The sequence below is a fragment of the Eublepharis macularius genome, chromosome 8, assembly GCF_028583425.1.
Source record: "Eublepharis macularius isolate TG4126 chromosome 8, MPM_Emac_v1.0, whole genome shotgun sequence".
NCBI lineage: Eukaryota > Metazoa > Chordata > Lepidosauria > Squamata > Eublepharidae > Eublepharis > Eublepharis macularius.
In genome coordinates this window covers 95,831,499-95,855,120 of record NC_072797.1, presented here as the reverse complement: position 1 = coordinate 95,855,120, position 23,622 = coordinate 95,831,499, and the positions used below count along the sequence as shown (strand labels likewise).

The following is a 23,622-nucleotide window of genomic DNA, read 5'->3' as shown; positions in this document are numbered from 1 at the left end:
TTCTGAGAGTTCCTATTGGCTGATTCAACTTGCAAGTGCTCCATAGTCTGCAAAAGACTGTTTTTGACTTCATAGCATTGGATTTATTGATTATGCTGTTTCTGAATCAAATCTGGTAGTTTGAAAAATCATTTTGGGGTGAATCCATCCTCAGAACGGACTTGCGAAACTTCCTTTTTAACTGTTTTTTATTTTTTTTTATTTTATATTACTGTAATCTCGAAATTATGAAATATCGAAATAATGACACTCCAAGGAAGTGAAACTTCAGTCAAATTCAGGCACTGAACTGTCCTGCATAGGAAATGCCCACGAAAGCTTCCAAATTTCCAAAAAAGAAACGGGAGAGAGCCATCAGTGCTGTCAGTGGGGGAAAGAGAGGCATCATTATCTTCAATGATGTTTCTTTATAAGGCAAGATCGAAATAACGGAAAAGTGTGCTCAAAAATAAAAAAAAATGGGCGGGAAAAAAAGGTCCCGCCCAAAAAAGCAGTTTTCGAGCGGCCGTGTGACCGGAGGGACGCGCGAGAAAGACGGATTGGAAGCAGGAATGTGAACGAAGAGGAAAAAATCGCGGATTGGAGGCAAACGGAAGATATCCGATAAACATGCGGGTAATGGGTGAATGTGGATTTGACCCTGATCTCAGAAGCTAAACAGGGTGACCTTGGTTAATAATTGGATGGGAGACCTCCAAAGAAGACTAAGGTCGCTATGCAGAGATGGGCAGTGGCAAACTCTCTTTGTTAGTCTCTTGCTTTGAAAATCCCAGCAAGGGTCACCATAAATTGGCTACAACTTGATGGTACTTTCCACCACCACCATCTTACATTGGGCATCATCATCTTTTTGGGAGAGGATGACATCTGCCATGAAGTTAGCATCCTTTTGGATAAACAGTGGCCCTTCATCCATAAGGTAGCTAGTGAAGTCCAAAATAACTGGCATATACTCCTTTGGCGAATAGGATGCTTTCTGTTAAAATAACAAAGAATGGATGATCTCTGATGGCAAACTAATAGAAATATGTTTAGCAGAATCATAATTGGAAGTTTGCTGTTTAAATGAAAGCCATGTATCTTTGCAATTAGAGTGCTGAGCTGAGAAATCGCCCTTGTTTCTTTGTCTTCTTACCTGATTCAGAAGTCCCTGACCCAAGCGCTTGGAACCTTAACCCAGATGCCTCTTATGTCTATTACTGTGCAAACGAGACTGTCCATGGTGTGGAGTTTGATTTTGTACCTGACGTGGGAAAGGCAGTCCTAGTTTGCGACATGTCCTCAAACTTCCTTTCCAGGCCAGTAGATGTCTCTAAGGTAAAGTTCCTACAGGGCTGATTCTGCAAGGTGTAACTTAGACCTGGGTTCAAGAAGGGATTTGTTGTGCTGATAGATAGGATATGTCTAGACTGTAAGCCTAGATTGCTTTTATATCACTATAATTATTATGACTTCCCTCAAAGAACCCTGGGAATGTTTTGTCAGCATTTTATGTTTGAAGCCCCAGCATTCTGGTCTTCTACTCTGTCGTTTTTTATTCTTGCCTATATTTACATCTTGAGCCTTCTGGCAGGGACTTGATTTTTTCAAGTTCTCTGTAGTGTTTGGTTAGTTTTAAGTGTATACAAATTAGCATCTTCTCTAGTTCCAAGGATTCACTGGGAGCAGAAAACAACTGTTAACAGTAATTTAACTGTGTTGCATGGATATGCCATATGAGATTAATAATTTGGGTTAAGGATTCTAACATGGAGATGACTTTTTTAAAAATTACTTTATTACATTTATGTTATAAGCCAACTAGTAGTCAGTTTCTTATATTAAGTCATTGTATTTACTTTTCTAGGCAAAGGGGTAAATTTGCCCCCTCGCTAATTCTTAATAGAATTCCCCTCCCCTCCAATCTCAATCTCACAACAGTTCTGTGAAGTTCTTGATGTCTGTTATTTATGGTCTACTGAACATTTACATATGAAAGCACTTATATGTGGAACTTCTACTTATAATGTATGAATTACTTGATATTTAATATTTTTCTCTTTTTTAAAGTTTGGTGTAATTTTTGCTGGTGCCCAAAAGAATATAGGCACTGCTGGAGTCACAGCTGTAATAGTTCGGGAGGACTTACTTGGCTTTACACTCAAAGAGTGCCCGATAGCGTTAGACTACAAAACACAGTCGGAGAATGCCTCATTATACAACACTCCTCCCTGCTTCAGGTAATTTGGAAAAATATGATATCCTGCTAGTTGTTTACATATTGTTTACTATGTAAAGCTGCTTGAGAAAATACGTATTTGCTTTCTGATAGGTCAGTAACGAGAAGGAAGACAATCTTCTGTGGGAGAATTTTTATAACAGAATTTAAATAGCCTTTTGCATTGTGCCATGTTGCCAGTGTCACAATGTAATGTCAGGCTGATCTAGTTGCATAATAAAATTCTTCTGGGTATAAAATGGCATGGTGGAAGTCTTTAGTGGGCTAGAACTAATTTTCAACCCCAGTAAATGATACAGTATTGCTTCTCCTGGGTCAGTCTTCTGTGGATGATCTAAATTCAGGAGCTCATGTGAAGAATTTTTTTTCTGTCTATGATTTCCACAATCCTTTCAATTCTTCCTTCATTCGTTTAGTGTTTAATCTCTCCAGATTTCATTTTTCTGCTGTAGTCTTGGGAAATGGCGATGATGCCCTTTTCCTCTTAATAATTGTCTTGACTTGAGGGTTTTTGCCGTTCTTCTTTATTCTGGCTTCAGGGGCAGGGAGGACCTTCTCAAATCTAGGCCTTCCTTCCTTCTCAACCTTCTCAAAACGTCTTGCGAACCTCATCAAATCCAGGGCTTCAAAACCAATATCAGTATTTACTCTCAATATTTACCCCTTATTTATTTATTTAGAAAAAATTTATACTGCCTTTCCAGAAACCTGCCTAAAGTGGCTTACAAAATAATAAAAACAAAATATTAAAAGATATTAATTAAAATCGGAAGATACTAATTAAAATCCAAAATGATTCCCCAACCTTTTTGAGCCTGCAGGCACATTTTGAGCTCTTACTCGGTGTGATGGGCACAGCAAGAAAATAGCTGCCACAGAAGGGCTGTTGCAGTAGGCAGAGCCAGCCAGCCACAAAATGGCTGTTACCTTCAGTCACAGATTAGGGTTGCCAGGTCCCTTGAGTCCCCCGGCAAGAGCCTGGGAGCCTGGAAATTACCCCTTGGAGGCTGCTGCGTTTTCCCCCGTGTGCGCACAGCATGCATGCACTCCTGGTGTATATGATGATGGCACTTCTGGGAAGTGACATCATCACGCTGGTCAAAGGGCAGTGATCCTGTGCTCAGCAAAGGGCTGAATTGCCCCCATGGGCCTGATTTGGCCTGAAACGGGCCCGTTGTGGGGTGTGGGAGCATGCTACGACGGGGTGTGGGGGTGCACTGTGCCACCAGGGGGTGCCCCGGGGGGCATGCCCCCTGCTGGCCAGGTAAGTGGGGGCGAGGGCAAGGAGATGGGAACAGGGGATCCCCCACCCCAGGCGGGAGAATGGGAAGCCTAACACAGATTGAAGATCCTTGTGTTGTGGAAGCAGTTTCTGCCAAAGTAGTGTTTTTAAAAATCTGCATAGCCAATCAAATCTCCACTAATCAAACAGGAGCCATGCTTGGCAAAAGCCCACCTGGCCACACCCACTTTCTAAAAGCACTTGGGCACCAGGAAAGTTGTTGACGGGTGCAATGGTCCCCTCTGGCTACAAGAGAGCCACAGTCCCTGTGCCACCTTTGGCACTGATAAAAGCTGAGAATGTATTTACTAATTAAAACGTTTATATGCTGCCTTTTTTCAAGGGATTCAAGGAGGCTAACAAGTTAACAGGCATGAACTACATTAACGTTCCAAGCAGAAACAGCAAATCAAGCAGTTCTTACAACCACCCAAAACTCCCTTCTTACCTAGCCCTTACCCCACTTTAAACAATGTATTTTTATTTAGAATATTTATGCTCTACTTTTCTCTTCAAGGGATACCCAAAGCAACTTATAACATTGTTTCCCCCCATTTTGTCCATGTAATAAATACATTGCTATTGATTGATTGGAATAATAGTATCCTTGTTTGATCATGTTTGTCAGTGGAAAGAAATTTCCCTTGGTATAGAGAAGATCTTGGTAGAGAGGAGATTTCTTAGGAAACAAAAAACATCAAACAGCATTTTTTTTGTCCATTTCAAGCTAGTTGTATTTCCTTTGTTGGTGTAGTTGCTCCAAAATGTGTTCTGAGAAGAGGCTAGATGGAATACGTTCTGGTTTCCTTCATACTCCCATCTTCATGTGCTTGTGCACAGGTTCACAGCATGCATTACTTTTGAACACCTCAAATAGTCCTCTCAAAGACGAGTAGACATGCTTAATACCGAATGGACATTGATGCACAGCTCTTCCTCAGTTTTTCCAGTAATGTTGAGTTGAAGCAGATATGTGATGTGATGTCATGATGCCCTGTGTTTCCACATTTCTTTTTTTTTAATTTTTTATTGGTGAGCATAATTTCAAACAATATTTCAATTAAACCCTATCTGATTAAATCTAACCTAACCCCCACCCTTTCCCCCCTCCTTCTTGACTTCCAACAGCTTTCCAACCCTCTGCCCCCTTTATTACTTAACATATCCTATATTAGACAATCAAGCATCCCTGCATAGCAGTCCTTACTCTAAGCCCTAATTACTCTATAATGTATACATACTATATTAGTTTTACTGATATTTCTTCCCAAAATTAATAACATGCTTATCAAATTAATTTTACTAATACTTCTTCCCATAATTAACAGCATACTTCTCATATCTTATACTTAACCATAATTCAAACTTAATGATAGTTAAGTTAATATTCTAACTTAATAATATTTATTACTCTAAATAGTTTCCTCTTCCCTTACATAACTATATGTATGTTTCCACATTTCTTGTATCACTTTAACTGCTGCCTGTGGGTTGATGAGGAAAGGTTGAACGTATCACTTGTCTGCTTTGCCTCAACAACATTACTAGAAGATTCAAGAACAAATTAAATGGCTAGTTTTGGTTCTTAATTGTTGACTTGTGGCGAGTGTCACAATAAGACCTATTTCTTTTTTTTTAATGCATAAAACTTGTTCTGGTAGTGTGGAGTTTCTTATGCACGGGAAGAGGTAACTCCCCTTTAAGAAAACCTGTGATTGATGCTTGAGGTAATAGCCGCAAAACTCAGTAGTACGTACAATTATTGAACTGTGTATGGCAATGAAGGTGAAAGCAGTTTGCACACCTGAAACCTTCCAAGTTTAAAACGTTTGCCATCGTTTTTGTGTGTGTGCTGGTGCCCATATTGAAGGACATTTGTATCGATGTCTTAATATTAAGTTGTAAATGTGGCAGGATACCTTGCCTGTGACTTGTTTTTAAAATTCTGCTTCTGTCTTGCAAGAAATTGCCCCCACTGTTTCCCTCCTTTTCACTGCTTCTCTTTCTATTATGTTGCTGGCATCAACTGACTGGAAACCTGAACTGAATGTCCATGAGTTACCTAGCGAAGCACTGAATTAAATTAGTGCAATGCTGATCATTTTAACCTCTTGCCAAAAGGAGCCCTGTCTTCCTGACATTAATCTCCTGGGTGGTGATTAATAGTGTTTTTTTACCCTGGGAGAAATCTCATTTTCTGGCTACAAGGATTTTTCTGATATTTCAATCTGTGACTAAAGCTGTCCTGTGGATGGCATGGAAACTTGCTGTATGGTTTTAAAGTGGGTCACTCCCTTCTTGCCAGTTATTAAGTGGGTGCACTTTGCTAGACAGTAAAGACTTTCATATTTTAGTCTGATGCCAAATAGGGGGAGTTCTGAATCTGGCATTAGTCTAGCTTGATGGGTTGGCAGGAATTTTTTTGGAAGGAGTTGTTGTTGCAATGGGTTTGCAAAGCAGAGAGAAGAGAGGGTGAATGAAGAACAGTATTTTAGTAAAGTAAAGCAAGATCCTCCTTATACTGCACCTGTGACAGGTCGTCATGAGCATCAGCAAAACAAGCTCGATCCTATAAATTAAAAATAGCCCAATCCTATAAATAAAAAATAGCCTGATCCTATAAATCTGTTGTAATGCTGCTCTACAAACAGTGGCTTACATTGTGGCATCTGAAAGTGTCATCCCATCCCTAGAAACATTCAGATCTGTCCTATATTGAGTTCTTCCACAACCGGCACAATAAACTCCTTATGAATAAAATGAAAGTCCTAGGCTTAGGTTTCATTGTTGACTAGGCAGATGGGGCTGTTTATGGGGCTGATACTGAATAGTTGTCATCAACAGAGTACAAGATGATACAGGACTTTCCCATAAGGAGCTTTATAGTTTAACTTGTGGGACAAAGAAAACAACAGAAGGGAGAGAGGAAGGTGCAGATAAATAGCGGAAGAATATGCTCATTCTATTTGCTTATGCCTAGACTCAGTTACAGTAGGAGAGGGGAGCAAAGGAGTCCTGAAAGGCTGCAAAGGAAATCCAGGTTTTGAGAAGGGATCTGAAGGAAGTGCGAGTCATGGCCACACTGAGTTAAATGGGAAAAACTTCCTATTTGCCTTTTAAGTAGTATAGTCACTGGCCTGAGACGTGGGAAGTTCTTCGTTCAAATCTTGTTTCAGCCATAGATTTTCTAGGTAGCCTTGGCTAGCTACTGTCCCTGGGCTTCTCTTATGCAGTACTGGAATATCAAAAGGTTGTTGCAAAGATTGCTGAGATACTGTATGAAAAGTCTTAAACATTATAACTTGGTTCAGATGCCGTGCCAAACCATAGTTGGTTACTACTTGAAAAATACTGAAAAGAACTTGAGGTTTGCTTGCCCAGTCCCTCCCTCTTGCCTTCACATGCCATGAAATAATTAACCACTGTTTGGTTTTAATTATGAGTAAGATCTGATCTGTGCTTGCAAATAAGCATTGCGTGCTAGTTTACAGAAAGAAACCATAGTTTGCAAGTTTGTAATGTAATTGCAATCTATGGCTTGTGGACACTTGCAGTGTATGCTGGGACAAGGATCACATGAATGAATTTTAAATTTCTCCCAAGACTATAATTTAGTAATCACATATAGGTCTGGGATTGTGACCTTAGGTCTGATGATATGGCTCTGAAAAAAGTCTAAACTTTAATAATGTAAAGAGATTAGAATGAAAAACGGAACACTTGCATTTGCATTTGAGAGAAATTCTAAGCGTAACTTATTTTTGAAACACTGCTTTGGAGAGTCTAATGGTGGGGCTGATGAAAGCTGACCTATTGGACGGGTGCCACTTTAAAAAAACTTGCTGGCTATGTATTATGCCAAGTGGCATCCGTGGGAACTGTCTGTGCTCTGTCAAGCAGAGTTCTGCAGTTAAAATCACAAAAAAGTGAGCAATGGATGTTTGCGTTTTCATTCAATAACTGGTTAGTTCATAAGTACATGAAAGCAACTGGATTCTCGGTGTGTTTGCTTTTTTGAAACTTTGGTTTGAAAAGTAAGCTACAAAGGAACTATCTAGTTACTGAAAAAAAAGATCAAGTAAAAAGTTATGTTTTGATTGAAATGCATTTGTGGTGAAAATATTTGTGTTCATGCAATGAAGAGACCAGCGTAGACAATATCTTTTTGGCATGTTTCAGTTGCTATTCAAGGCAAGATTCATTAATGTCACCTGATCATTCAAAGCTTGGCACTTTGATTTAGAGATGGACAAACGTTCCCTGTTTTGTCTCTCTTTGTATTTGTTTTTGTCAGGAGGTAATTTCTCTACTTCTTGCTGTTTTGTAGATTTAACTGCATTGTGTATGCATGTTGTATGTATCCAAGTCGTGCCTTTTATGTGCTATTTTTGTACTGTATTTATAAAAATAACATATGTATTTATATGTCTATGGATTGTGCCAATGTATTGATGCACAAATGTGTTTTATGGGGAAATTTGGTGTGAGGAAAGAAAAAATGGCACAAATATAAAGAATCACAAATTCAATTCACACATGGAAGAAATGAAACTGAAAGAGGATTTTTCTTGTTGAAACATCAGGAATGTTTGAAATCATTCCTTCTCTTTCTAAAGTCTAAGTCTTAATTTCTGCAAATCAGCACAGTTGAAGATGTTTATACTGAGAATTTTATCCTATTTAAATTTGTATCTTATATGCAGCCTTACATTTGTTGTAAACAGAAATTTTAAAAATTCACACAAAGTTATCCTGCATTGCCTGAGAAATTTCCCTTTTCTATTAAAGGATGCTTTGCCTATTATTATTTATTAGTAGGATTTTGAGTCCAATGGCATTTTAGAGACCCAACAAAATTTTTCAAAGGTATAAGCTTTGAGATACAACATTCCCTTCTTCAGATAGAGCTTTGACTCTCAAAGCTTATACATTAAAAATCTTGTTGGTCTCTAAGGTGCCACTGGACTCAAATTCTGCTGTTCTACTGGAAACCAAAATGGCTACCTACCTGAAATTATTATTTATGAAGTACTCTTTGAGGGGGCACTTAATCCAAGGACCTCATCATTCTCCCTCCTCCATTTTATCATCTCAACAATCCTGTGAGGTGGATGAGGCTGAGAGAGTGTGATAGGCTCAAGGTCACCAAGAGAGTTTTATGGCAAAATGGAGATTTGAGCTCTTCCAGACCCTAGCCTGACACTCTAACCACTCTACTATACTGGTTTTTGGCCTACATGCTTGAACAATGTTCTCAAAGACCTTGTAGAGACACATTTCTGTCCTCCATACCACTTTATGATCTATATAGATTGTGTGTGTGTGTGTTTCTAAAAGAGATAACGAGGCTTCTGCCTTGGAAACGGATGACTTCTCCCTTTGCTTCTGTGGTAGTTGTTGGATCTAATGTAAGCTAAACCACGTCTTCCTGTTTTATTGAAACATGATCAAAATTAACGGATGATAGTTTATTTCAAGTAACGGGTGCCTCCTCTCGTTTGATCCTAGTGTCTACATCATGGGTTTGGTCCTGGAGTGGATAAAAAACAATGGAGGAGTTGTGGCTATGGACAAACTTAGCCAAACTAAATCCCAAATGATTTATGACATCATTGACAATTCCAATGGATTCTATGTGTAAGTTGTTTTCATTTTTTTCATTACATGATTTTTATCGTACTGCAAAGTGGCTTACTGTAAGATATAGATCACTGCCTGCATGTCCTTCATTTCATGAAGTGGTAGGACTAAACCTTATAAAACTGCTGCTGAAACATATCCAAATGTTAGAATTGTGAGTAGCAGGCAAAAAAGCGAATGATCTCCAGGGCGACCTAAGATTGCTCTTCTATGATAAGTATGCAAGGAAGAACATGACTGGCTAGCAACAGTAAGTCAATGATTTGTCTGTGCAGACTTGTTCTGATATGGACATATGAAGAAATACTCTGGAAAACATGCCTTAAATTTTAGCTGAAGTACATGTTAGAAAGAGGTAATGAAGAGCAGGGCTTTTTTCAGCAGGAACGCGGTGGAACAGAGTTCCGACCGGCACCTTTTGAAAATAGTCACATGGCCGGTGGCCTCGCCCCCTGATCTCCAAACAGAGGGGAGTGTAGATTGCTCTCTGTGCTGCGCAGAGGGCACAGCGCAGAGGGTAATTTAAACTCCCCTCTGTCTGGAGATTGGGGGTGGGGCCACCGGCCATGTGACCATTTTTGCCAAGGACAATTTAAATTTTAAAAAACTCCCCCCTCGTTCCAGCTGCCCCAAAGTGACATCATTGTGCGGTCCTGAGTTCCACCACCTCTTTTCCCAGAAAAAAAGCCCTGATGAAGAGTATTGCCTGTGGCTAGATTTTTTAAAAAAATCTTCACGTTGAATAATTAGGAGCTGATATCCTTTAAAACATGCCAGACTTCTGTACAATACGAGAAAGTGGTCTGGGATTGACCAGGGAAAGTAAAAATGGGGCAAAAAGGCAACAAAGCTGTAGGCAGACTTGCAGAAATTCAGACTAGAGTTAACAAGCTATCTTAACACATAATAATAAATCGAATGTTGTTATTATAATTGCCCTTGCCCGATGTTACTCACTGTAAGTGTGTGAAATTTAGCTTTGGGGGGGATATTGGAAAACAGTCCACATCCACGAAGTACTTGTTTGTGTTTTCATTAAAATGAATGCAGAATACTCTCCATTGTGGAGCAAAAGTGGAACTTGGCTCAGATAAAATCATGAATCAGAACTAGCTTTGTTTTTATTTTTAAGTATATTTAGGTGGTGGGATTTTATTTGATTGATTAGATTAACTTGTTACTTGTTAGTGACTCCAGAAGAGAGCTATCTGCATGTTTCGTAAACTTCATTTCTTTTAGATCTTTAACCCTTACCAGAGCCCTCCTCTGCCTTACTTCTGTACCATAGTCATTCCCTCCCCCAGTTCTTGCCTTCACCTTAGCTGGTGATCAGGTGCATGCCTTCATTCAATTTCTGTGCTCAGGGCATCATACAGATTTCTCTTCCCCTCCATTTTATCCTCACAACAAAATGTTTGAGGCAGTTTAGGCTGAGAGAGAGATGGGGAGGGAGGAAATAAGGTGTGTGTGTGGGGGGGTTGTCACAGGTTCCACTGGGATCTTCTGAGCAGTGATGTTAACCAAGTTAACCAAATTGGGACCAACTCAGATAAAAGGCACTCCTTTTATGGTATTTTGCCAGTTCAGAATGTACACAGGAAATGGCTTGTGTGAAGGCATCAACTCTGGGTCTCTCTGCATGACAAAAGCTAGCACATCAGGAGGAAGGTTTCCTTCTTGATGTGCTAGCTTTTATCATGCAGAGAGCTTCAGGGGTGCTTTCAAAGAAAAGTTAACTTCATGTTCATTCCAAGGTCTGATGAGAATTGAATCATACAGGAAAAAAAAACACATTTTGAATGGTCTGTAGATTGTAATATTTGCACCTTCATCTTGTGTGTTACATCTAGTTATCAGGTATTTGGGGATTATAGCCTAGAGGAGCATTCTTTCCAGACACCTAATTCAGTTTTTGCCTCTAGCAAACTTAGGAATTTAAAATGAAAGTGGTGGTCATTACTGCAATGAAATTACAGTACTGCTGAGCTGTGTATCTACCTTATCAGTAAGTACTGCTACAGTTTGCAGCTTAGGTGGCAATGTCTGTGTCGTGCTTTTGACTGAAGGCAAAGTCTTATCTGAAGTAGGGCTGTTTACCTGTGAAATGCCACCTAGGCAAGGAAATGCTTCACTGGACAGACCAAAATGTGACATGCCTTTTAATGCACTGGGAACTGTCTGTGTCCTGCCTTGCAAGATTTTCTGAACCTTCCCCGCCACTTCCATTTCCTGTATGTATTATATGGCAGTATGAACAATTGCTATGGCAGTAATGTCTTATGCATGTTAATTTGAAGGGTACCAGATTCTAGCCCTGACAAAATGTTGTGGAAATTTTCAAACAAGTAAGGTTATTTGAAAAAAAGTGATCAGTTTTAGGATCTAACTGTTTTGCGAACAGAACACTTGTTCTGATATGGACCTATTTTGACCAGAACTGACATGGACTGTATAACCAATACCTGTTCTCTGTGCCTGTGGTTATAGACAGCAATTGTTTGTTATTTCATGAGTTTTTGAGAGCATTGTGGTAAAGAGTAGGAGTTGCTTCTCATATTTATCTGCAAGCTTACATATGGGCCGTCGTCACACGGACATAAATTTAGTGCCAAACTAGCGCCATCTCCCGCTGAATGCTCACCTTATTCCGGCTGTCTTGTGATTTTGCCATTCTCCCCAATTCACGCTTTGTGACTCTTTATGTCATCTTTATCCACTTCCATGTGAATGCCCTGGATCGACTATGAACGCTTTGCAACACCAAAACGCTCACTCTCCCTGATCATCTGTCTCACCTAACACTGATTCTCCTGCCCTACACTCCCACAAGTCCCAGCGGGACCCGCAATTAAGCCTCAAAGTAATTTTTTTTAAAAAAACGTCAGCCTTATAGCACTATAGCGCTATTCTGCCATGGGCGGGAAACCTCTGCTATCCTATCATGGTTGGCTTTTGGGTTGGCCTAGCACAACACTGGTATAATAGAAGAGTGATATAGCACAAATATGCACAAATTTTTTTTTAAAAGGGGCGGGATTTTTCGGGCCCCGTTTCCAGAGGCACTTTGACCGACCGTCAAATTGTGCTTTTCCCTTTTAATGTGACTGATTGGAAGCGCAAGCAGTCGTCAAAAGATGGGAGAATCCGTTCTAATAACGATAACAGAAAAAATGATTTCTAGTGACGAAATAAGTCTAGTGCTGAAATAAGGGCCCGTGTGACGACGGCCATGGTGAAACAACCTTATCCTGCCACTGTGTCATCAGATGTGGCTAAACAGGCCAGCTGGCATTCTTGACTGCTGCCTTTTTGTCTAGGTGATGGGGTCAAGTAGGGCAATTTACTGACCTCTAGCCTAACTATTACCTGTTCTGCTGTGATTCCTCAGAGCAATTTTTTAGAATAAAAAAATGTACATCTGAATATACAATACCTGCTTTACTGGACATATGAAGTCGCAGTTTAAGGACAAATCATTTTCCTGCACAACTTTGCAATTCATATGGAAAAACTGCAGCTTTCTGACATAACACCTACAGAACTGCAAAAGATGGCGCTACTTGGAGCAGCGTACAGGATGACTTGGCACCCACTCAGAGTGGTTTACAAAGTATGTTATCATTGTCCCCACAACAACAATCACCCTGTGAGATGGGTGGGGCTGAGAGAGCTCCTAGAAGCTGTGACTGACCCAAGGTCACTCAGCTGGGTTCAGACGGAGGAGTAGGGAATCCAACCTGGTGCTTGGGTGGCTCTCCTGCACACCCTGTCGCTTAGACTCTCTCATGAGTCATCTGCAAAATGAGAACTGCAAAATATCCACATGATGCTTTTTTTTCTTTGCAGAAGGGAGGAGTTAATGGTTAAAAGCTGTGTCTTCATGAGGAAGAATTGCTATTGATCGGAGTGGGGCTAGATTACACCACTCTACTACCCTCCTTCAAATCTGCAAGATTTGCAGATCTGTTGGTTTGCTTTAGGTTTCGTTAATGGTCATTGGTTAATGTTCCCTTCCTTTGTTTTCTGAGGCTAATAACCTTTGGAACTAAAAGTTAGTGAAAATGGCAGTTTTTTTAAAAACTAATTTTGAACCTCTCCTGGAACAATTTGTATTGGCCTCTATGTTGCTTTTACAAAGTTTGTTTGTTTATTTATTTATGTATCTATTTAATTTCTAGTCCGCCTTTCTCACTGAGACTCAAGGCGGATTACACAATGAGTTTAGTATGGCATTCCATAAACAATGTCATAGGATAAATAGATACAAGTTCGCAAAGACATAGCATTAGCAGGAATCCAATACAATATAGTGGTGAAGTCTATGGTTCCTAACTCATTAGCAGATCATCTGAGATCCTCTCCCTACAATACAGCCCTCCTATCTGAGTAAAAAGTCTTTTTGAATAATTCAGTTTTGCATTGTTTGCGGAAAGCCAGGAGAATGGGGACTCTCCTGACCTTCTTGGGCAGGCCATTCCACAGGGTAGGGGCCACAGGGTAGGGGCCACTACAGAGAAAGCCTGTGTACGGGCTGCTGGTTGGTTTCGCTGATGTGCAGGGTGGCACCCGCAGGAGACCCTGTTCGGAAGAGCGAAGCTGCCCCGGGAGGGCATAAGGAGGGAGAGAGTCCCGTAGGTATGCTGGACCAAGGCCGTGAAGAGCTTTGTAAGTGACAATCAGTACCTTGAACTGAGCGTAGTAACTAATGGGTAGCCAATGGCGTGGCTGCAGGATGGGAATTATGTTCATGCTTCTGCTCGCTCCTGATAACAGTTGAGCTACATCGTTTTGCACCAATTGGAGTCTCCTAGTTAGTTTAGATGGCAGACCTGTGTATAGTGCATAACAATCGTTAAGTCTTGATGTTACTATAGCATGGATCCAGGTGGTCAGGTCAGCCATGTCAAGGTGAGAAGCCATTTTCCAGGCTAGGGAGAGGGTGTAGAAAGCATTTTTTGTGGCTGCCTTAACTGGTTTTTCTAGAAATAGTACTGGTTCTAGTATAATCCCCAGGCTCTTAACTGAGTCTGCAAGGGTCAGGCGAACTCCATCGAAAGTGGGGAGGACAATGTCCTTCAGAATCTCTGCCTTCTCAACAAGCATCACTTCCATCCTGTCTGGGTTCAGTTTCAATGTTTTCAGCCATTTCACCACGGCTGTCAGGCAGCAACCCAAGATTTCTACTGAATCTTGTGGGTACCTGGATAGTGAGGCATAGAGTTGGGTATCATCTGCAAATACAAATACAAAGAAGAGACTCAGATTTGGCGATCAATGGAGGTGATAAAACTGCCTCCCCCCATTTCCAGGACATTGTGATATGTGGGTGTTAGTTTTGGAAAGATACAGCTTTCAGTCCCTTATCAAATGATAAACTTGCCATGAAGTGAGAGCTTTGAGTGGAAAGAACAAATGTTCAGCATGATCCACAAAATACCTATAATAACAATAATACATTTAACTTAGAAAGTATCCCCCAAGTTCAATGTGCCTTACTTCCAAGTCAGTGTCCTGCTGAGGCAGAGAGTAATTAGAGGGTCAGAGTAGGACCTGGGAGACCCAGGTTCGAATCTTCACTGTGCCATGGAAGCTCATTGGGTGACTTTGGGTCAGCGTTTTGGTTAGGAGGGGGGAAAGAGTGACCTTTCTTACTGAGAAAGTTTCCTTGGAAAGCACCCTGGTAATCAGTTGCTGCCACACAGGAACCTCTTGAGAACATATAGACTGACCCTCTGAGAAGGTGTCCTTCCAGCTCACTCCTTACATACAATACCTTATAGCAAATTATGTAGCACCCATGCAGTCTGGCACATAGGGAAGAGATTCAGGGAAATATCCCAGAGAAAACTATTGTACTATGGAAGCCCTCTCTCAAATGCCTTTATAGAAAGAAGGTTTGTTATAGAAAAAAAGGGGGTGGGTGGATTCAAAAGGGGTAGGAAAGAGGACAAAATAACACAGGGAAGAACACGCTGTCACACAGCACACAGTCTCTCAGATAAAAACAATAGTGTTGATCTAACTCATCTAAGGACATTTTTACCTGGGTTATAGCAGGTTCCTCAGAGCATACACAGAGTTCCTTGCAGTACCAAGATAGTAGAGGAGATTGTAATCCCTGGCCCACTGGTTTTGGGGTCTCCAGATGTTCTGAAGTGGGGACAAAGAAAAGTCCAGCGCTCCCAGATATTTATGGGCAGTGGAGCCAGCCTCCTCAGCAAGATTGATTAGTGGATCTAACCAGTCCCCAGCAAAGCTCCATCTCTGATGTCAAAGACTACTGCTACCAATCAGAGAACAGGATAGTCCCACATTAATGTCTCTACACTTCCATGACAAAAAGGGATCTAGCACAAACCAGTTGCTCTTTGTCAAAAAGGGATTAAGTTGGCCAGGCAACACCAATGTGAAATGGAGGATAAAGTAGAATTTTAGGCTAGTGGCAGCTTAGAGACCAACATGATTTTCAGAGTGTAAGATTTAGAAAGTCAGAGCTCCCTTCTCCTGATACTGGTGGATAAAGTGTTTTTCTTATGTCAGCCCCAGGCGTACAAGAACCCAGGCACTCTGGGTGCTGCTCCTGAGCCATATTGAATCCCACGGTTCTGTCACAGCCAGTCACATTCTCTCATCCTAACTTAGCACACAGGGCTATTGTGAGGCTAACAGGAGGAGAAGAGCACGATGTAAGTTGTTTTTTGTCCCCATTGAGGAGAAAAGGCAGGCTATATACAACGTAAATAAATACAAATAAATATTAATAAACTTCTTTCCCCTTACAGTCTACAGTGTTTCACATTTTTGTGTACCATTACCTTTAGCACAATCCTTTCCCCAATAAAAGGGCTATACACTTAGCTTTTTAAAAAAAAGGAAAGCTGGGATTTCAGAGAATTTGATAAACAGATGGTCCTAGCATTATATTGCTATAACAAATGCCAATTTTAAAGCCCTATGATGGTTGGGGGAGGTGGCTGCCATGGGGACAGGGAAAATGGCTGCCATGTAGGTGGGGCAAGGAAAATCTGGAACATTTTCATCCACACTGCAATCATCTAAGGTTTGCTGTGATTTTTTTTTCAAAACTTCACAGCAAAGAAGGTTTGAGAAAGATTGGCAAAAAATAGTGAAACTTCGGGATGTGCTCAAATGGACCATAATGCTGAGGAAGCTGGAAAAAACCTACTTCCCAACAGCATTGAACCCAGCCACAATCTGTTTTATTTAGAATGTAGTAGATTAATAGCTAGTTAATAAATAAAAGGTCATCTTAATATGGTGGTGGAGAGTGCCCTCAAGTCATAGCTGACTTATGGCGACCTTACAAGGTTTTTATGGCAAGAGACTAACAGAAGTGGTTTGCCATTGCCTGCCTCTGCATCTTAATATACTTCTGTGAAATTTTCAGGTGCCCTGTAGAGAGAAAGAACCGAAGCAGGATGAATGTTCCTTTCCGGATTGGCAGTATTAAGGGTGATGAGGCCCTGGAGAAGAAATTCCTTGATAAAGCTGTAGAATACAACATGATATCTCTGAAAGGACATAGGTAAGCCAATCACTGAAGAATGTTTGTCAGAGATCACTTGGTTCACAAGAAAGACAATGCTAATGATACACAATAAAACTATCTCATATTCTCAGAATTGTCTGAAAAAATACTTACTGTTATTAAGCCGCACTGATTATTTGTTCGTACCAGTTTGTGTAGTGGTTGGAATTAGTGCTTCCCCTCAAATGCTTTATGTTCACCTGTTTTGATGTTTTTTGTTGCAATTTTCCCTTTTCATTTTGCTTTTGCTCAATGTCATCCCCTTCCCCCATAGTTCCCCCTTTGTTCTTTTTCCTCAAATGATTCAAGCTAAACAAGGATCATATAGATTTGTCTTCCTGCTGAACTTCAGCTCCTTTTGAAGCAGTTGCTAAAAGGACACCATCCCCTGATATTGATGCAAAATTTCTTACTAACTGAGCTTTACAAACCACAGCTCTCCAGTTTCACTAGAAGATGGAGTAGCTGTGGAGTGTGCTCAGATCAGTAAAAATTGCCAGTTACTTGGAGGTGATTTTTACTGAACTGGGTTTCAGCATGCCCTGCAGCTCCTCCATTGCACTGGAAAATCACATGCTCCTCCCACTGGGTCTCTGCCTCCCCCCATCCCTGCTGGTGAGGTGAGTGGGGCCAGATCACTGCAGGTAGGAGCAGGTTTTCCCTGCCCTGGGCAGGGGGGATGGCAAGACTAACCTCAATTACACATTTTCCCCCTTCCCTTTTCAGTTTGGGTTCCTTTGTTTTAGTTTAAAATTTTAAAATTACCTGGATTGTGAGTTTTATATCAGCGTGTGAAAGCAGTGTGTGCTTCGATAGTCTGGAAGAATGTGGAATCTCAAAATCCAACTGTCTGTTTCTGCAATACCATTGTTGCCAATCCTTTAATCTGCTTTTTGTAATTATGTCTTATAATATTAAGAGACTTTCACATTGTTGAAGGTTTGGTTTGGGATTATATAGTTCAAATGTATTCTCTAAATTTTTAGAAAAGTGTTTGTTCTATATCTTTCAATGCTTATTTTCACTCTACAGGGCAATATATATATGTATAGAAATCTATATAAACTATAGTTTTACTTCTCATGTAAGATGCTCAAAAGCTCAGTAGTGTTGAGATCCCTCCCTGTTTTTAAACAAACTAAAATTTCTGATTCCTGAACTGGAAAAAAATGATCCTTGAAGCTAGGGATCTTTTCTTTCTGATATTGAATGTTTAAAGTAAATCTTAAAACTCTGATGACAGTTTTAGCTTCCAAAGTTCAAATGATAGACGGTTTAATCTTTCTCATATATATGCACAAGAGGTAAAGGTTCTACATCAGAACTTAAAAACTTCTCCCCCAAATATAATAGACGAAATCATTGTACCTGACCAGTCAGTTAGCCCTGAGCCTGCTGGTGTGGAGAGGGCGGAATATAAATCAAACAAACAAACAAATAAATAAATTAAATAAATAAAAGGAAACCTTTTAGGATTTAACCTAATTACGGATATGTTGGGTAAATATAGGCTTTTAAAACTCAGTAATTTGTGCTGTAGTCCGAATTTAATTCTGTATGTAAATCACTCCCTATTCTTTTTAGCATTTCTCTCATTCTGAGAGAGCATTCTTCTAACTATTCTTTCTGTCATGGGCTGAATCCACACTTACCGGCATAGAGCTAAACAGTCGGAATGATAGCGTCTTCCTGGCACGTTTTATGATGTCATTGCGCCATGATGCCGCTGTCATGGCATGATGTCAGAAAAAGCGCCAGGAAGACGCTGTCATTCCGACTATTTAGCTCTGTGCTGGTGTGAATTCAGCCCATGATAATCATGAACAGTGATAAGCAATTGGAAATGTTTTATTGAGCTGACAGCCTTTCATTAATTTTATGGAAACGTGTGAAAATCTGGATATTATTTCATTCTGGATATTTTCAGTTATGTGAACGTGTATTGCCATTGTACTACAGAACTGAGCACTCAGAATAAGAATTCTTCTATCCCTGAAGAAGAATTTCAACTGCTCCCTCTAATGGAGATTCAAGACATTCACTCCAAATTAGGTTCTAAAAATATTTCCCTCAGTTTAAAGCCCGAGAATTCTAGAGGCCTTAGAAAGGAAAGAAGAATTAACTCTAGAGGGAGAATAAGTTCCCTACAAGTTTAGATCCAAGGCAACTAAAGCTCAAAATGTGACTCAATTAAGGGAAGACTTAATTTTCTTCCTGTTAAAGATGTGAAATATATGAGGGTGGAATAAATCTGTAATAATTCTATAAGCACACCATGCCAGAAGAATTGAAAGTTTTATTGGAACAAAAGCAGGGCCTTTCCTGGCCTCTTGCTGAGTAGAAACAAACAGCCAACAACCAGAAGGGAAACTGAAACTACAGCACAAGCTTTTGGCTCTAAGGGATCAGGGGGAAATAACTAAACAGTTCAATAAGGGAACACCACCAAATTCACAACTTTGCCACGATATAACAAAATCAATGTTAGACATGAATAAAAACAATATTTTCAAATTGCTGTGGAAAATGATGTGGAATTGCTATGGAAAAAGGATATTGGATGATTTCCCCATCCTCTGGTAACAGGGGCAGTATAGAATAAAAGGGACTTCATTCCTATGGTGCTTGATGAGAAAATCTAGACTAAGAGGCAGAGTAATGGCATGTAGGCCCTCTTTTGGTGAAGCCATAATTATGATAAAATTATATATAATGTTATAGGAGTTATTTCCCAATTCTTTTTTATACACCACTGAAACTACCTTTTCTTCATATCCTGCTCTTTAGACTGGCAGTTTAACATACAAGATAGTCTTAAATACTGAGATCTTTTGGCATTGGGACAGCTTTCCTATTGAGATCTGATGTTTTTCCAAAGTAGTGCTAAATGAAGAATGGTTCAGCATAGATACCTTTGACCAGGGATTTACTGTTCTTGTCCGGTCTCTTACTTATACACATGCTCTCCTATACAATAAACTTGTGAAATTGAGTAACCTTCAATTAATATACCGTTTTTTAAAGTAAGCAAACAAAAACATAGCTTTGTATTTTGTAAAAACATAACTCTTTGTTTTTCAGGTCTGTGGGAGGAATCCGTGCTTCTTTATATAATGCTTTGACTATAGAAGATGTTCAGAAGCTGTCAGCACACATGAAAAGCTTCATGGAGATGCATCAGTCATGAACTCAAGACGCTAATGCTATGCCTCACACCTTGGAAATAAAGTGCAAGGAACTGGATAGTGGAAGTAGTGTTATTGTATGAAAGGCCAAACAGCACAGTAAAACTTTTTTAGACAAAATAGCAATTCTTGTATGTTCAATTCCTGAAACTGTTGTAAAGTATCAGGTCGGTTATACCAATTCCCATTTGTGCATTCTGGAGATTGGTCCCAATGTCAAAGTGTATTGTTTGCATAACTCTGCGTGGGAGTGTGGGGATATTTAACCCATCTTTTAAATTTCAAAGTGAATAACTTGTAAGGTATAGTGTGGGTGAACCTCTAGAATACTAGAATTTGGTATGGGAGTAAGTGATCACACAACCTATTCTGTTTTGTGTTAAATCATTCCTGGTGAACCTATGTTACAGTGTTCCTTACAAATTTTTTTTTCCATATTCCTTTACCTTAGAGTAGAGATGGGCACGATCTGCATTACGATAAAAAAAAACCCATGATAATGGCGATTGCGCGATCGTGACCTGGTGGATCGTGCTCGGGCACGGCCAACAATCCAGCGGACGAGAGGGGGGCTGGATCGGGGCGATCGTGCTTGGATCGGGAAGCCAGACACTCAGGCGCCAGCAATCTGTTGCCCTGGCAACGGAGCCAGGGGAATGCCTGAGCTGTGTTTGCCCTCCTGTCGCCCTAGAAACCCAAATGGAAGCCCAGCTTGCCTTGATCAGCAGGGCTTCCTTCCAACCACGGAGCAGCAAAGCAGTCACCAGCTGGGAGAAGTCACCCAAGGGAGGAAGGGGGAAGGGGGTGTTCTGTAGCCATGGGCACTCCAATCTCATCCCTGCAAACCCTGATAGGTAGCTCTGACAGCCAAACACAGACTGCCAAACACAAACACAGATGCTGCTGGCATCAGCCACCGTTCCTGTATCGCTGGGAACAGCGGGGCACCCCTCTGCTTTTGCCTCCACGATCCACGGATTGGAAACGGGAGATGATCGGTGTGGATCGTTAATTCGGGATCGTCGCTGGCGCCGATCCACGATCAGCTTGATCAGTATTTTTTTTTGGATTGTGCCCACCTCTACCTTAGAGCAATACTTTTGTGTACACAGCCTTGGCATTAGCACTTTTTACAAGCTATATACACATGCATCATTAAAGGTTCTCACTGGAGCTGCTGCCAATCATTAGTTGCTCACCTCTGGCCTTGCCCTTGCAAAGACTTTGCAACAAGGTACTTTTAATGTGATCAAATTTTTTAAATGAACTTTTGCTGGCATTATTTTCTATTTTGTTACGCTTAACTCTAACTACACCAAGGTAAAAATTTTCTTCCTTGACTACTGATGCTTCTGACCTACAAATGTTTCCACCTGGGATCCTTTTATTCCATAGCACAGAAATCAACATTGCTTTCCTGTTCAATGACCACTTTGTTCTCCCTTCCTTTGAAGTTGACTTCACCTTAATGTTTACAAGGCTGTCTGACTCAGCTCAGCCGCCTGTTACGGACTTCTTTGGTCACTGTCCATTTTGTGCTTCTCAGTACATTTCCATCAGCAAAAGAGGGTCCTTGCAGGCATTTCACCCAAGGGTGTATTTTTAAAGACATTAAGGAGTTTGCCGTTGTGCAACTCCATATCGGAAAACTATCCTGTGTAAAATCATAAGCTGACACCCAACCTCCCATTCACCACATGTATGATCCTTCTTTCTTCTTCCGCCTTGATATCATGATCTCTCTCTAGCATAAGTCTCACATCTGCCCAAAACATCTTTTAAAAAATAAAACGTATCCAAAACAATTACCTTCTCAGAGCCTTCAATCGTTAACCCACAGCATTTTTACTGCAAACAACAAATTATTGGCAAAATCATGACTAGTGTCTCCTGTATCAATTCCTTTCTCTTCAGAAGACTGGGAACATAATATAAGTAACATAAAACCTGTGTGGGGTTAGTGGTTAAGGGGTCAGACGAGGATCTGCAAGGCCCAGGTTCAAGCCGTCACTCTGCCACAATGCTTGCTGGGTGACCTTGGACCTAAACTACATCACAGGGTTGTGAGGATAAAGTGGAAGAGAGAGAACATTACAATGTACACCATGCAGAAGTCTTTGGATGGAGGGGTAGGGTAAAAATGTACTAAATAAAATAATTAAAGTATATAGTACACAATATTAACAAGTCAATTTTAATTCCTAGTGTAATGCCTGAATATGTTTATTCTCCTGCACAAAATGAATTGTTCCTATCTCCTTAGTTTGAAATAAACATGTTTTACTTTCTCTGTGGGTGGAAAATAAAAAACAGCATGAAGTAATCTGATTTCTTTTATGACTTTCCTCCAATAGAATCTCAGATATGATAGGTAATTGTTTCATCTGGCACTTGAAAGCAATCCTACTTTTTAAAAGAAACTATTTTCTGTTGATTCTTACTGTCTTCCCTAACTAGATTTTTTTGGAAAATCACATATTTGCATAAAATTTGGCTGTAACTTTGAATTCTTATAGTATTCAAACTCCATGTGTATGCTTTCTATGCAGTTTCAAGTAGGGATGCCAGGCAACAGCCTGGACTCCCATGGGGCTTTGGGAGATGGGGAGATGTGTGCTGACATGCAACATCACTTCTGGCAAAAACTGGAAGTGATGTCATGACTAGGGGGGTGCTCTCAGGTTTGCCAAAACATCATTGTTAAACCATAGAGTTTTTGGCAACTCCTAGAGCACTCCCCCCAGATGTCATGATGTCACTTTTGGTTTTGCTGGAAGTGACATTGCACAGCAACACAACACCAGCACACTGAACACATTCCCCCCCCCCCCAATTTCCCCCATCTTTGAGGTGCCAGCAAGCAATGGATGGGAGTTTCAAGATGTTTCCCACCATAGTGGGAGATTTGGCATCCCTAGTTTTGGGATTGAATCTTTTTAAAAATACAGTCTAGGTTTGATTGTCTTTGATGACATTCCTAATTTTATAATGTCCCAATATTCTGGTCTGCTATCCCTGTCTAAGAGTGTTTGGCCATCACACACTAATACCCAACTCTAACATACTAGACCCAATCCAGAAATGTTTGCTTATAGGAGTGAGTTGCATGATTGTTGCTTCATGCAAAATTTCCCCTTCTGTCCGTCTTGAAAATATGGTTAGTGGTTTTATCTTGGCCAGTACCTGTCACTTTTGAGCTATGAAAATGCAGTGAAAGTGACTAAAATTAGGCCTATCTGTTCAAACACTGATCATAAGTGGGTTCTAGAAGCTCTGTTAGTGCCACAGGAGTTCACATGCAGCACCTTTTAACACAGAGTGGACTAGAACCAGGAAGGTGCACAAAGATCACCTTTACAGGCTTCTTAATCTACCTCCCCACATAGTTGAACAGAAACAGGTTGGGTTTGACTTGGTATGGCTGCTGGGGTGATGAAAAAACTTGCAGGACAATATTCTGACACCCCTTTCACCTAGAAGACCTATGGATTTGGCAAGTCATAGGATTTATTTTATATAAAGTTAGGATTGGATCAGGAGCTTGTAAAGTATGGGCCCTGAGGGAATTTTTGTATATGGGCCTGTGGTGGCTCTTGGAAGCCCTGTGACTGTGCGTGCTGTATGCACAACCATGTTGCCCTCAGCAGGTCTTGATACATAAATGCACATTAGCCCCCAGCAAAGTACTATAAACAACTATTAAGCCTGTCTTGTTTTTATTTGACGTGAAAGGGAGAGAGCAAAAAAT

General features: G+C 40.5%; 1 protein-coding gene across 3 annotated transcripts in view; it reads left to right on the top strand.

The window, feature by feature from the left end:
* The window catches only part of PSAT1 (phosphoserine aminotransferase 1), a 36,259-nt gene extending 14,062 nt beyond the window's left edge, over positions 1-22,197 (top strand). For all 3 annotated transcript variants that reach the window (XM_054986625.1, XM_054986627.1, XM_054986626.1), the window contains exons 5-9: positions 1,145-1,317; positions 2,050-2,219; positions 9,009-9,137; positions 16,549-16,686; positions 19,771-22,197. In XM_054986625.1, coding sequence (XP_054842600.1) covers positions 1,145-1,317; positions 2,050-2,219; positions 9,009-9,137; positions 16,549-16,686; positions 19,771-19,876 — 716 coding nt within the window. In that variant the 3' untranslated portion in view covers positions 19,877-22,197. The remainder of the gene's footprint in view (positions 1-1,144; positions 1,318-2,049; positions 2,220-9,008; positions 9,138-16,548; positions 16,687-19,770) is intronic.
* The last annotated feature ends 1,425 nt before the right edge of the window (positions 22,198-23,622 follow it).